Below are 12,125 nucleotides of genomic sequence, written 5' to 3' on the forward strand. Positions count from 1 at the left end.
TCTCTTCACCCTCCTCCCCAGGAGTGAAACTTGCTACCACAGGGTGGGAAGCGGCCCAAGCCTGAGGCATGGCCATTCTCCTTGGCCCCATAACAGTAAAGAGTGGACAGTGGGCGGGTAATCATGCTAACATTTTCAAACCACTTGTACAGTGGGCTTCAGCTGGTAAAGAATCCACCTGCAGTGCGGGGGACCTGGGTTCGATCTCTGGATTGGGAAGATCCCCTGGAGAAGGGTAAGGCTACCCACTCCAGTATTCTGGCCTGGAGGATTCCATGGACTGTATAGTCCACAGGGTCACAAAGAGCTGGACATGACTGAGCGAATTTCACTTTCACTTTTGGCCTTCCCTGGTGGCTCAGATGGTAAAGGATCTGCCTGCAATGCGGGAGACCTGGGTTTGATCCCCGGGTCGGGAAGACCCCGGAGAAGGCAATGACAACTTCCTCCAGTATTCCTGCCTAGAGAATCCCATGGGCAGAGGAGCCTGGTGGGCTACAGTCCATGTGGTCACAAGGAGTCGGACACGACTGAGTGAATGACACTTTCACTTTCAAGAAGATACATATGAGAAAATGCGTGTGAAGAAAATAAGATACAAGTCTATGCATGCAGTATGGGTCTTAAAATAGCCTGGAAGAAAATAATACCAAAATATCAGCTGTGCTTCTCACTGTGATGAGAAATTAATGGTGACTTTTAATTTCTCCTTACACTTCTATCTATTTTGACTCTAAGGGGGAAAAAAAAAGCACCTATTACTTTTACCATCAGAATAAGCAACAGCATTTTAAAGTAATGACAAACGGAGGGAGAACGCACTCTTCTCTCTTACCCATGCTGGCAGGGGGTGGGGTGGGGTGGGGACGGGAGAGCCTCCACAGTGAGGGCAGCCGCTGACCTGAAAGCCTGCACCAGGCCCTCCTTCTTGAGAGCCTTCCAGGCGTCCATCAGGCACTGCCAGCGGCGGTGGCTATCAAGCTCCTGCTGCAGCCTGGCCTCCATCAGGTTGACGAACAGCTGGGCAAGGGCTCTCCGGTTGCCCAGCAGGGCATGGTTTATGATCTGCGGTCACAGGTGGGCAGGTTCTAGATGGAGCGGGGGCTCTCCAAGGTCAGAACAGGGCTCAGTAGGACAGGGGTGGTGGGCAGCTGGAGAGGGGCCAGGTGAGCTGTGGGCCGAGTGCCGAGCAGGGTGGTGGCAGCATCTGAGGAGTACTGGGGAGGGGAGGACACTGGGCACTCAAGGAAGCTGCCCGGGATTCAGCAGCTACAGACAGTGCCAAGGGTCTGTCCTGAAGGCTTCACAGTGAATCCTGGCCAGGTGAGTTTCAACCCAGCTACAAGGCCATCTCAGGCTGTTTAAAAAGGTGATTCTAAATTCACTAGAGTTAGGCACTTCGGCAGGCTCTCAGCGTTGACCTGTTCTTTTTGTAAATTTGCTTCAACAGCAGAATGCTCATGCTACCAGGGACCAGTCACACATGGTTGTGATGAGAACTGGCACCCAACGACCAAATGAGGTCAGAGCTACAACACTCTCTAGCAGTCCTCCCAGGTGCCCTCACAAGGGCACCTTTGGCATGGCAGTGGAGACGATTCTTCACTGGGTAGTACTCATCTGCCATCTAGCCTTCCCAGCCCCTTCAATGAGAGTGGCCTCTCCCATGTCCCCAAGGACTGGAACAGCCAAAAATGTTCCACACATGTCCCAGAGCCCTCTCTGCACCGCCCTGGAGCAGGGCTGAGAACCACTACACACAGCGGGCAGAAATTCCAGTCACAAAATTCCACCGGAAGCTGAGGTTTGACACCAGCTGTTCCTAGCTGGGGGGCATTGGCAAGTATTTCCCGAACCGCCAAACCTGTAGCCATGATGTGAAGATGTTGCTCTCCACAGCACAGGGTACTGCTGGAGTTGAAAGAGACAGATGCACACACAGCAAGGAGAAAGCACCAGTGTTCTGTGGACGATGAGCCTAGCGAAGTCAAACACTGACATGCAACTGGGAGACTGCTAACTCTGACACGCCTAGTCGAGCAAATGGTTAATTCAAAGTCAGGAACTCCTGCTTGTCTCAAATGAGAGTGGCCACTGCTGGGCCCTCTCATGGAGCCCTCCCAACAAGTACTGGTGCCCGAGTATCCCTGTCCTCATTTTACGGACACAGAGTTCCAGGTGCAGCAATTTTGGGGAACATTCATGTCTGGATGGTGGAGGAGGGGGTCTGTGCTTCCTCCCTGTCCGAGCTTTGTCCAGGACCGTGAGGCATGCGCCTGGGCTGGCACCCATCTGTGCTTCTGAATACTGTGCTCCTTCCACTCTGCATGCTGTCAGGAGGCCCGTTACCTGGCAAGCCCAGCTTTCTGCACCAGACGCAGAAACCCGCACAAGAAAATGTGCCTCTGAGGAGCCAGAAGAAGTATCCTGTCATGAATAACATTGATTTTCTTGTGTGTTTTTTTCTTTTTAATCCCAAGAGGTCACTTATGAGTGCACAGACCACCCTGAGCCCACGAGAGCTGTGAGATCATGCTTCTGTCACGCAGCACACGCTGCACTGCACGTGGCTGCTGAGACACAGCCCCGCAGGTGCTTTGCAGAATCAGCATCGGTCAGACTGCTGACACTGTGTTAGGTTCACTGGGACGAACATGGCAGGGAAGCACAAAATGTACTGGAGGGATTTCCATTGGAAGTACTTAACAAAGACTCTGGTTCTGAACTCAAGTGGCCAGCCTGAGTTACTTGGAAATGTTACATACGAGAAGCCCATTGCTGCTGAGACCCAGGCTCTAGGGCATCCTGTGGTCCTGCTCTTGCAGGCTGATCCCCTTTATGTGAAAACCACTCACCATGGCTTCTTTATTGATCAGCCTATATACGTCGGGCTGCATGAGGTAGGAAGTTTTTTCTATGATTTCCATGTATTTCTTCAACACGCTTTTTAGCTAGAAATGAAAAGGCACCACAGTGAGCGAGTCTCTTCTCCTAGAGGACTGAAAGCAGGCGATGCCCCATAAATCGCACAAGTGAGAGTCAACCAGAGCCCATCTGGAGGCCAGCTCACTTTATCTACCCGGGAGAACTCAAGTGAGTGCAGTGTCTCATCCAGCTCCGTGATCTCCCGCTTCTGCAGCAGGAACTTCTGGGCCACCTGATCCCTCAGCTCCAACAGGGCCTGTGCAGAGAAGCTTGGGTTGGACTGCGAGACCGGGTGGGACAGAGGGAAGGAGGAGCAGGAGCGGGCCACAGGCGGGGCAGGCCCCACCACGAGGGGGACGCCTACTTGGATGGTGTAGTCTTCGAGGTTGCTGTCGTTTTCCACCTTTTTGAAGAGATTGTTGACATCCTCTTCAGACTCAGCCAGCTTTTTTAAAAGAAGTGCTCCTGGTTCCAAGATGAGAGGTTCCATTTCCTAAAACAGGCCAGGAGGGCGAGGGCGATGGTATCAACACCCCTGGGACAGGAAGGACTCCTCCCCAACCCTATGGTAGGGAAGCGCCAGCTGTGGTCCCCTCTCAAAAACAGTGACTCGTAACTCGACCTAAAGGGTTAAGGTTTACTCATTGTGCACAGCCACGGCGCGAGGGCAGCACCCTTTGGGACACACATCGTGTGTGAGCCCTCGTCCTCAGACTCACATGGTCCTCGTCACAGCCTGTGAAGGAGGGGCTGACTTTATGTCTGGCCCATGGTGGGAGCTCCACAAGTATTCATGAAAGAAGTGGCCAAAGAAATAATTCCAAGAGTACTTCAGATGAGGAAACTGAGGCTCAGTCAGGTCGTGTGACCACAGGCGCAGAGCTCATGGAGAGCAGGGCGCATGTCCGGTTGGGACGTATTAGAAAAGTGATGAGCTGGCTGCAAGAGTGCCTTCCTGGTGCTTTGGGTCTACAGCCATCTCCCAGGATCCAGGGAATTCACACAGAAAGTGGAGAGTGTGATTCAGGGCCTAGAGATATGGACCCGGAAGGGCAAAAAAGGTCTCTTTACGGAATATTCCAGGGGTCAGTCTGGTTACAGACAAGGTCTCCGGAAAGGAATGGGGAGCCAAGTAAGGGTAGGGCCTAAGGGCAGGACGTTTGGCCCCTTGTTAGCAGGACCGAGCAGGGTGATCAAAGACTTGGCTTAAGCATCAGACCCAGAGTCCAATTCCCACTTGGCCCTTGTGTGCCAAATCAGGCAGGACTTTCTGGGCCTCACCTGTAAAGTGGGGGTTGTAACAGTACCTAACATATAGGGTTGTGCTCACCATCAGCACTTGCCATGAGCCATCCACGCGTGACTCCGGCAATTCTGTCCACACCACTCCGTCTACACCGTGGCGAGCCACTGCGGACCTGGGGGGAGGGGCATGGGCGCTGGACGGAGCCCGCCCTCCCGTCAGAATGGCCCGGGAACAGAAGGGGGTGAGGGAGAATTCTCACCATCCCGATCTGAGCGATCTCCTCCTTAAAGCCCGCCAGGGCACTCTCGTAGGCCCTCCTCTTGTTACCTCCGTGCTTTTGAAAGGTGGCGGTGCTGATCCTCTCAGGAACTAGAGAACAACAGAGGTGACGAGGCTGCCCTCAGAGCTTCCAGGTGAGGTCAGAGCACCCAGGAGAAGACAGCAAGACAGCAGGTGCCTGGGTTCAGGAGATGCCCACCCCCAGAGTCTCATCAGAGTCTTAAGGAAAAAGAAGGTGATCCTTAAGTGCTATAGGGAATTACATATACAACTGAATGCTGGAAAAATGTTCCAAATGGATGTATAGAATAGGGCCATCCAGGTTTTAATTGAAAGTTTTATAGAATAAAATACAGACACAGATAAGAATTACTGACCATGGAAGCAACCTAGATGCCCATCAGCAGATGAATCGATAAGGAAGCTGTGGTACATATACACCATGGAATATTACTCAGCCATTAAAAAGAATTCATTTGAATCACTTCTAATGAGATGGATGAAACTGGAGCCCATTATACAGGGCGAAGTAAGCCAGAAAGATAAAGACCATTACAGTATACTAACACATATATATGGAATTTAGAAAGATGGTTAACGATAACCCTATATGCAAAACAGAAAAAGAGACTCAGATGTATAGAACAGACTTGTGGACTCTGGGAGAAGGCAAGGGTGGGATGTTTCAAGAGAACAGCATCGAAACATGTATATTACCTAGGGTGAAACAGATCACCAGCCCAGGTTGGATGCATGAGACAAGTGCTAGGGCCTGGTGCACTGGGAAGACCCAGAGGGATCGGGTGGAGAGGGAAGTGGGAGGGGGGACCGGGATGGGGAATACATGTAAATCCATGGCTAATTCATTTCAATGTATGACAAAAACCACTGCAATGTTGTAAGGTGATTAGCCTCCAACTAATAAAAATAAATGGAAAAAAAATTTAAAAAAAATAAAGATTAAAAAAAAAAAGAATTACTGACACTTCCCAGCACTTACCAGCTAGGTATTGTTCTAACTCAATTACTCCTTGGGATGAAGCTGAGAGGCGGGTTCAATTACCCTCTGCCCTGCTGTCCCCTGAGTACATGTGGGACCCTGGACACTATGTGGTCTCTTGGGTAGCGGGCACTCTTGGGAAGAGAATGCGTGCTACTGTGGAGGTGGACTTTTCACTTTCTGCTTCATCTCTTTCCTCTGTTTTTCTACATTGAGCAAGTACTACTTTTTTAATCACAAGGAAAAACAGCTTCCATATCAGGATAAAGTCAAACTAGGGCAATGTGATGTGAAGGAAAAGAAAGAAGGAAATAAATGAAGTCACTCAGTCGTGTCTGACTCTCTGCAACCCCATGGACTGTGGCCCACTAGGCTCCTCTGTCCATGGAGTTTTCCAGGCAAGAGTACTGGAGTGGGTTGCCATTCCCTCCTCCAGGGGATCTTCCTGACCCAGGGATCAAACCCGGGTCTCCTGCATTGCAGGCAGACACTTTACCGTCTGAGCCACCAGGAAGCACAATGTGTGTGTGAAGGTGTGAAGGAAGGCGATGTCAGCTGAAAGATCCTTTCGTGAAAGCACAGAAAATCGAGCTACAGTACACCCTTCACCAATCGGTCTCATCAGTCAGTGCTGACTGCAGGCGGCCCCCTTCCTCCCCCAGCTCCCTGCATGAGGAGAAGGCCCAGGAGAAAGGGGGACAAGGGTTCAGGGGAAAGACCCAGAGGACGAGGCTGAGGGGAAGAGTTTCAGGGGGCAAGGCTGAGGGCAGGAGGTTCGGGGGAAGATCCAGGGGAGAGGGTCCAGGCGGATGCGTCCTATGAGGCTGAGCAGAGGAACAGTGGGCCCTGCAGGGGCTTCCACATTAGACTTTCCAGGTGCTCCCCACGGAGCACTGTCTGGCCCAGGCCACGCCAGCCCTCACAGCTGAACACAGGCTCACCAATGGTGTCCATGAGGCCCCGGACTTCTCTGGCGGCGATGGTGTTCTCACTCTCTTGAGCTCTTTCCTTTTTGGCTATTTCCTTTTCCCTGAGGCATAAGCAGAGGAAAATACTAACCCCCGCAGCCTCCTCACTGCCCCCCATCAGGGTAGCTATCGGTGTCCACAGAGACCCTGGGAATTGGCAATGGCCTGGGGCCACCCAATTCCAGAATGCCCGGAGGACGTGCCCCCAGACACTGCCAGGGTATCTGCGGCCAGCAGACACAGCACAGTCCTCAGATGAGAAGAGGGGCCTGCTCCATCCTGGCCACACACCAAGTGTGGGTGGTGAGCATGAGCCGTCTTCCGCACATAGAAACTGGGGGCCACTGGGGGCTCGGCCAGCCTGGGAAGGCCGGACCGAGGCTCAGCGTTCAGCAGGCCCTCATCTGCTTCTTCAGCAACCCATCAGATGCGGCACCGGGGGTGACCCCATTGTCCAGGGTGGGGAATGCGGGAGGGAAGTCCCTGGACAAGCTGGCCCTGGGACGCCCAGATCCCTGCCTGTGACGCCCAGGTCCATGGTCCACAGAGTTTGGGTGAGGGAGGAGGAAGCTGGGATCCCAGGACAAACTGTCTCAGCAGGGAGGACCAGGCTGGGTGAGCACAACTCAGCTTTGGAATGAAAATCCTGGAATGTGCGGTCCACAGGACAAGTGCCCAGAAACGCAGTTCTCAGCAACACCTGCTGTGCCTGGGGGCCCCGACATGTGAAGCACTTTCCAGACACTGTCTGATGTAGTCCTCATGGACACCTACTGCCAAGAGAGACTGCAGGGTGGCAACTGATGGGGCCCAGGCTCACCCTCCAGGGGCGAATCTCTCAACTTTGTCAACCAAGTGCCCCTGGACCAAGGCAGCTGTGCTAGAGCCGGGGTACCCCGACTATGGGAGCTGCTTACGGCTCTGGCTTTTCGGTCACTTGCCCCGAGAACCTGGGGGCTTGATTTATGCTAGTGGTGATCTACCCGTACCCCGAGTTCCTCTTCCACTTACCCAGATGTCCTGTCCTGGGTGAATGAATGCACAAGTTGACTGGTTTAGCTAGCTGAATTTTCAAGAAGAGGACAAGGCCCTCAGAAAGGTGCTGATGCTGAGTTAGTGACCTCAGTCACTTTGAAGGTAGCAGGGCCTGGTTGGTTATAAACACATCTTTCTTCTTGGGCAGGGAGCTGTGCTCTGGATTCATATCCACGGCAGAGTGGACCTAGTCTGCACCAGGAAGCTGGCACAATGCCAGCGCCCTCCATGAGCAGTGCCTTTCCCCAAATACCGTCCTGTGGGTGCCAAGAGCTCCTAACTGATGTCATATCCACTTACGGGGATGATGGGTGGTTCAAGCCTAAACTCAGGGGAAAAGGGGATCCTCGGGAAGCATAGGGAGACTTCAGGAGACCCTGGAACTAATAGAGAACAGGTCAGCGGAGAGGAGCCTGTCCTTTAAAGGATCCAGAGTTACAGTCAGGCTGTGAGACTGTCCCCCTGGGAGATGGGGGATCATGGTCAGGTCCCAGTTGTCCGTGCCTCTGGATCCTTGCATTGAGCGTCAGGGACACAGGCTGGAGAGTGCTGACCTCCTGCCCGTGCCTGGGCGGCTAAGGGGTTTGTCCAACAGTTCAGGGTGCTGAGTCTCAGGAGCTGTAGGGGAACTTTGCCTGGGGAGACTCGAAGGGCAGGGCAGGGGAGAGACCTTCACCCAGCAGTGGGTCAGTCCCTGCTCCAACAAGGTTAAAGGGGACACAAAGGCAGATAGAGCTGGACTGACTCCCTGTCCCAGCGTCCCACACCTGAGAAGCGTTTATGGTTGGTGCAGAGATGAAAGAACCTAGGAGCAGCCTAGCTCCTGCTACATTCTCCAAAGTGCCCCCCACCCCCAGAGGAAAATGCAACCCCTCCTTTTCCTTTCCTCCTACTTGAGGAGTGTGAGCCCAGGGAGCTGAAATGGCATGTTTGGGAATCTCAAGTTCAGCTCCCTGCTCCTACCCCACTGGCTCCCATCTCAGGGAATGGCTGTCCATCCAAGGACTCAGGCCAGAGGCCTAGGACTCTCAGGAGCCCTCTCCTCCCACCCAATCTGTCACCTGGTCCCCTGGGTTCTGCCTCCAAAATAAAACCAAAGTGCCCTGCTGACACAGCCCGACAGAGCTGACATGGACTACCGTGGCCTCCTCCCTGGCCTCTCTGCCTCTCCTTGCAGCCCCCCACATTCTGCACACCACTGCTTGAAAGTCTTAAAAAAAAAAACACAACAACAACCCTGAGGGGAAGGGTGGGGAGGGAAAGGGAGGTGGGAGGGGGGTTCAGGATGGGGGGACACATGTAAACCTGTGGCCGATTCATGTTGATGTATGGAAAAAACCATCACAGTATTGTAAAGTAATTCTTCCAATGAAAATAAATTAATTAAAAAATAATAAAAGAAACCCTGTACCCATTTAAACAAAAAACAAAAACGCAAATCACTGCTCACTCTAGTCACTCCAGTGAAGTTCGAAAGACTGCCTGTGGCCGACAAGCCTCTCCTAGCCTCATCTCCCACTCCCCTCCCCAGGCCCGCTGATTTCTTCAGTCTTCTGGAGAAGATCAAACTGGTACTGCCTCCGAGCTTCACCCTGTGCTTCCCTGCTCTCATCCCTGGCCTCAGTGGAGGTCTCCTGACTCCTGTCCCCCACCACCCTGTCCTCAGTGTCAGAACCTTTCCATCTTTGGGGAGACCTGCTTATTTATTTACTGTTGAGTTCAAGTTCCAGGAGGCTGGGATCTGCATACCTGCTGCCTGTCAAAGGAGGGAGAGAAGGCAAAGCAAACAGTCCTGCAAAGTAGACATCATTATTATTTCCACCTCTCAGAGGAGGTACCTGGGATTTCATCCCCATCCAGTACTCATCTTGTGGAAGCTCTTCCTGCGTTTTTGAAAATCCTAACCACACCTGGTGTGTGGGGTTGTGGCCTGGAAAGCAGGACCCACCTGTAGAGAACAGGGTTTTCTGTGGTCCAGTCATTGGGTAGGCTGCGCATCCACTTCTGCTGCCGAGGAGACACCATCTCGCCTTCACGAACATCCACCTTCTTCATCAAGGGCTTCTTGCCATCCTTTGGGATCATGGAACGCTCCACTGCTCGCTTCCTAGAGGATGCCAGGGAGCGGACCAGCTGCACCTGAATCCATGGAAAAACCAGGTGAAGGCAGCTGGAACTGAAGACTCCTGAGCACCCACGCTGCCTGTGCCACCTTAGAAGGTCAAGTGTGAGCCTGCCAGCAAGAAGGCAGGTTGAGGGAGGCTCTCAACCCGAGGGCATATCCCATGAAGGAGGGCTCTCTATTCCCCAAATTGGTCATTCAGACACTTCTGGGAGGGCATCTTTTAAGAAATTTTAATGAGAACCAAGATGTGCATCCCACCATTTTTTATAATCACAAAGAATTGGAAAAATGGAACTGTCCAACAATAGGGGATTGGTTAAGTAAACCCAGTATCTCTGTTCAATGGAGTGTTAGGAATTTATTAAACATGAGACTTACAAAGGATTTTTTATGACATGAGGAAATGCTTATGATATGATATACAACAAAACCTAGTGATTAAGAGCATAAAAGAAAATTATGATGAAAATTATACATTATGATTTCAAAATTTTAAACGCATGGAAAAACAATAAGGAGAAAATATGCCAAAGGTTAAGAATGGTTGCCTCCAGGCAGCAGGATCATGTGAGCAATTTCTACAGTCTCTTTATACTATTATAATTTCCAAGCCCTCCACAAAGAGCATTACTTGGGACTCAAAGTAGGAATAAAAATCCCCTTTAAATAAGCGGTACAGAACTTCAAAAGAAGGGTTTGAGTATGTGTTTAAGATGTCATCTGTGCAGTTTTTTATAGACGACAAGGCAATGCCAACAACTTATATAATTACCAAGAGGGCATTATTTTAATAAATTACAGGAAGTCCTATATCAAAAACTAGGCAGCCACTAAACATTGTGAAGTACGTGAATTTGCACCGACACAGAAAGCTCTCTGAGATACTGTAAACAGGGAAAAAGGAGGTTTTAAGGCACTACTGTAGAATCATACTCACTTTTTAAACAGAAAAATTAGAGATGCTTTCATGCATAGAAAAAAGATCCAGGACACCCAAAGGTTAATTTTGGCTATTTCTGAGTAATTTAAATTAAATTTTAATATAGATTTCACAATTTTCAGGAACAGACATTCTAATTTTGTATTCCTACATTTTAGGAAACAATAATAATTATTTTTCATCAACACAATTTCAAAGCCCTTATTTCATTAGGTTCCCAGGCAAGGAAGTCCTCTGAGGGAGGGAAGTTCCCGGGAAGCTGAGGGAAGCAGGGGCCAGGGAAACGGGGACTAGGACAGGCCTACCTCAGCCTCGAAGATCTGCTGGTAGACCTTCCCGCTGGGAATCTGGGTCACCTTCCCCACGGAAGACATCTTGGCCTCGAGCGGGACACCCCTGCAGGGAAGCCGTCGTCTACGGGTTGGTCTCAGACCAGGCGGATACCGAGAAGCCTCTCCGCCCGCCTGCAAGGAAAAGTCCTCCCTGGAGGACAAGTGTCTCCAGACAGACAGACGGGCTGGGCGAGTCCACCCGGGCTGAGGCGCCCCAGCTCTAGCAGAAAGCACCAGAGCCCCTCTCAGGCCTCAGGGTTGATACTTTAAAAGAAGAATCGGAGATGGGGGCGGAGGGAGGGGTGCGAAGAAGCAAAAAGGAAGCAACCCTGAGGCAGGAACCTAACTGGAACTCACCTAGAAGGCTGGTCTCCCAGCCACGCGCCCGGCGCAAATTCGAGGTTGACGCTGAGGGCAGAGAATGACGGTTACTATTTTGTACTTCACTCTTTCAAACTCTTCGGGGAAGAGTCAACGCAGATTTCAGCCTGGCCTTGAACTCCTGACTGGCGCTGGAAGCCGTCCGAGGACCTCCGCCGCCGCACCCCCCTCCCCAAAACGGACACTTGGTCAGGAGGGAGCTGTCTGCGGCCGGCTACGCCACCTCCGCACCTGCTGAGTGCTGGGAAGCGCAGCCCTCCTCTCACGCCTGCCCCAAGCCCGCCGCAGGGCGGCGGCGGTCTCAGGACAGGCCCTCTCAGCCCCGCCTGCAGCGAGGCCCTGGGTTCAGGCGCCCGGCTGCGGCCACTCCGGCAGAAAGTAGCACTCCAGCCAGCCGGGTCGAGTCCTACCTCAACTGCGACGAAAACACACTTGGTCTCCAAGGCAACACAGAGGGGCGGGAGCTCCGCTGGCCCCGCCCTCACTTCCTTTCCGGGGAGGGGGCTTGGCTGCCCTTAGGGACCCGAGCCCCCACGTGGAGTAGTGAAACTCCCGGCCAGATTCTCTGGCGGAGGGATACCTCAGGGCTGGCCGGGGCATCCAGAGCAGCCCACTGAATACTCTGAAAACTAGCAGGAGATGCAGCTCTGAGCCGCTGTGGTCAAGAAAGACCGCCCTGTCTTCTTTGTCTTGGTTAAAACCAGTCTCTGCTGGGCAGTAGCATAGAGTGGTGCTTGGTGCCTGGCTACAAATAAGAACTGGAAAGCATCTCTAAAAGAGACCATCTCTTTCTCATAAGGGCTTAGAATCCAGGCCTCAGGGTTGGATGGAATTCTAATGAAAAGGCTAATTTGTAAGACCCTGAGTTCCATTTACCCAACTCACCATGCCACA

General features: G+C 52.1%; 1 protein-coding gene across 4 annotated transcripts in view; it reads right to left on the reverse strand.

Moving 5' to 3' along the window:
• The window catches only part of CCDC180 (coiled-coil domain containing 180), a 57,371-nt gene extending 45,918 nt beyond the window's left edge, over positions 1–11,453 (reverse strand). For all 4 annotated transcript variants that reach the window (XM_070480228.1, XM_070480227.1, XM_070480229.1 and 1 more), the window contains exons 1-9: positions 11,208–11,453; positions 10,824–10,982; positions 9,402–9,592; positions 6,392–6,480; positions 4,431–4,540; positions 3,290–3,418; positions 3,071–3,181; positions 2,856–2,951; positions 902–1,065 (exon numbers count right to left, since the gene is read on the reverse strand). In XM_070480228.1, coding sequence (XP_070336329.1) covers positions 902–1,065; positions 2,856–2,951; positions 3,071–3,181; positions 3,290–3,418; positions 4,431–4,540; positions 6,392–6,480; positions 9,402–9,592; positions 10,824–10,892 — 959 coding nt within the window. In that variant the 5' untranslated portion in view covers positions 10,893–10,982; positions 11,208–11,453. The remainder of the gene's footprint in view (positions 1–901; positions 1,066–2,855; positions 2,952–3,070; positions 3,182–3,289; positions 3,419–4,430; positions 4,541–6,391; positions 6,481–9,401; positions 9,593–10,823; positions 10,983–11,207) is intronic.
• Between the last annotated feature and the right edge of the window lie 672 nt (positions 11,454–12,125).

This window comes from Odocoileus virginianus, chromosome 18 (genome assembly GCF_023699985.2).
Source record: "Odocoileus virginianus isolate 20LAN1187 ecotype Illinois chromosome 18, Ovbor_1.2, whole genome shotgun sequence".
NCBI classification, from domain to species: Eukaryota; Metazoa; Chordata; class Mammalia; order Artiodactyla; family Cervidae; genus Odocoileus; species Odocoileus virginianus.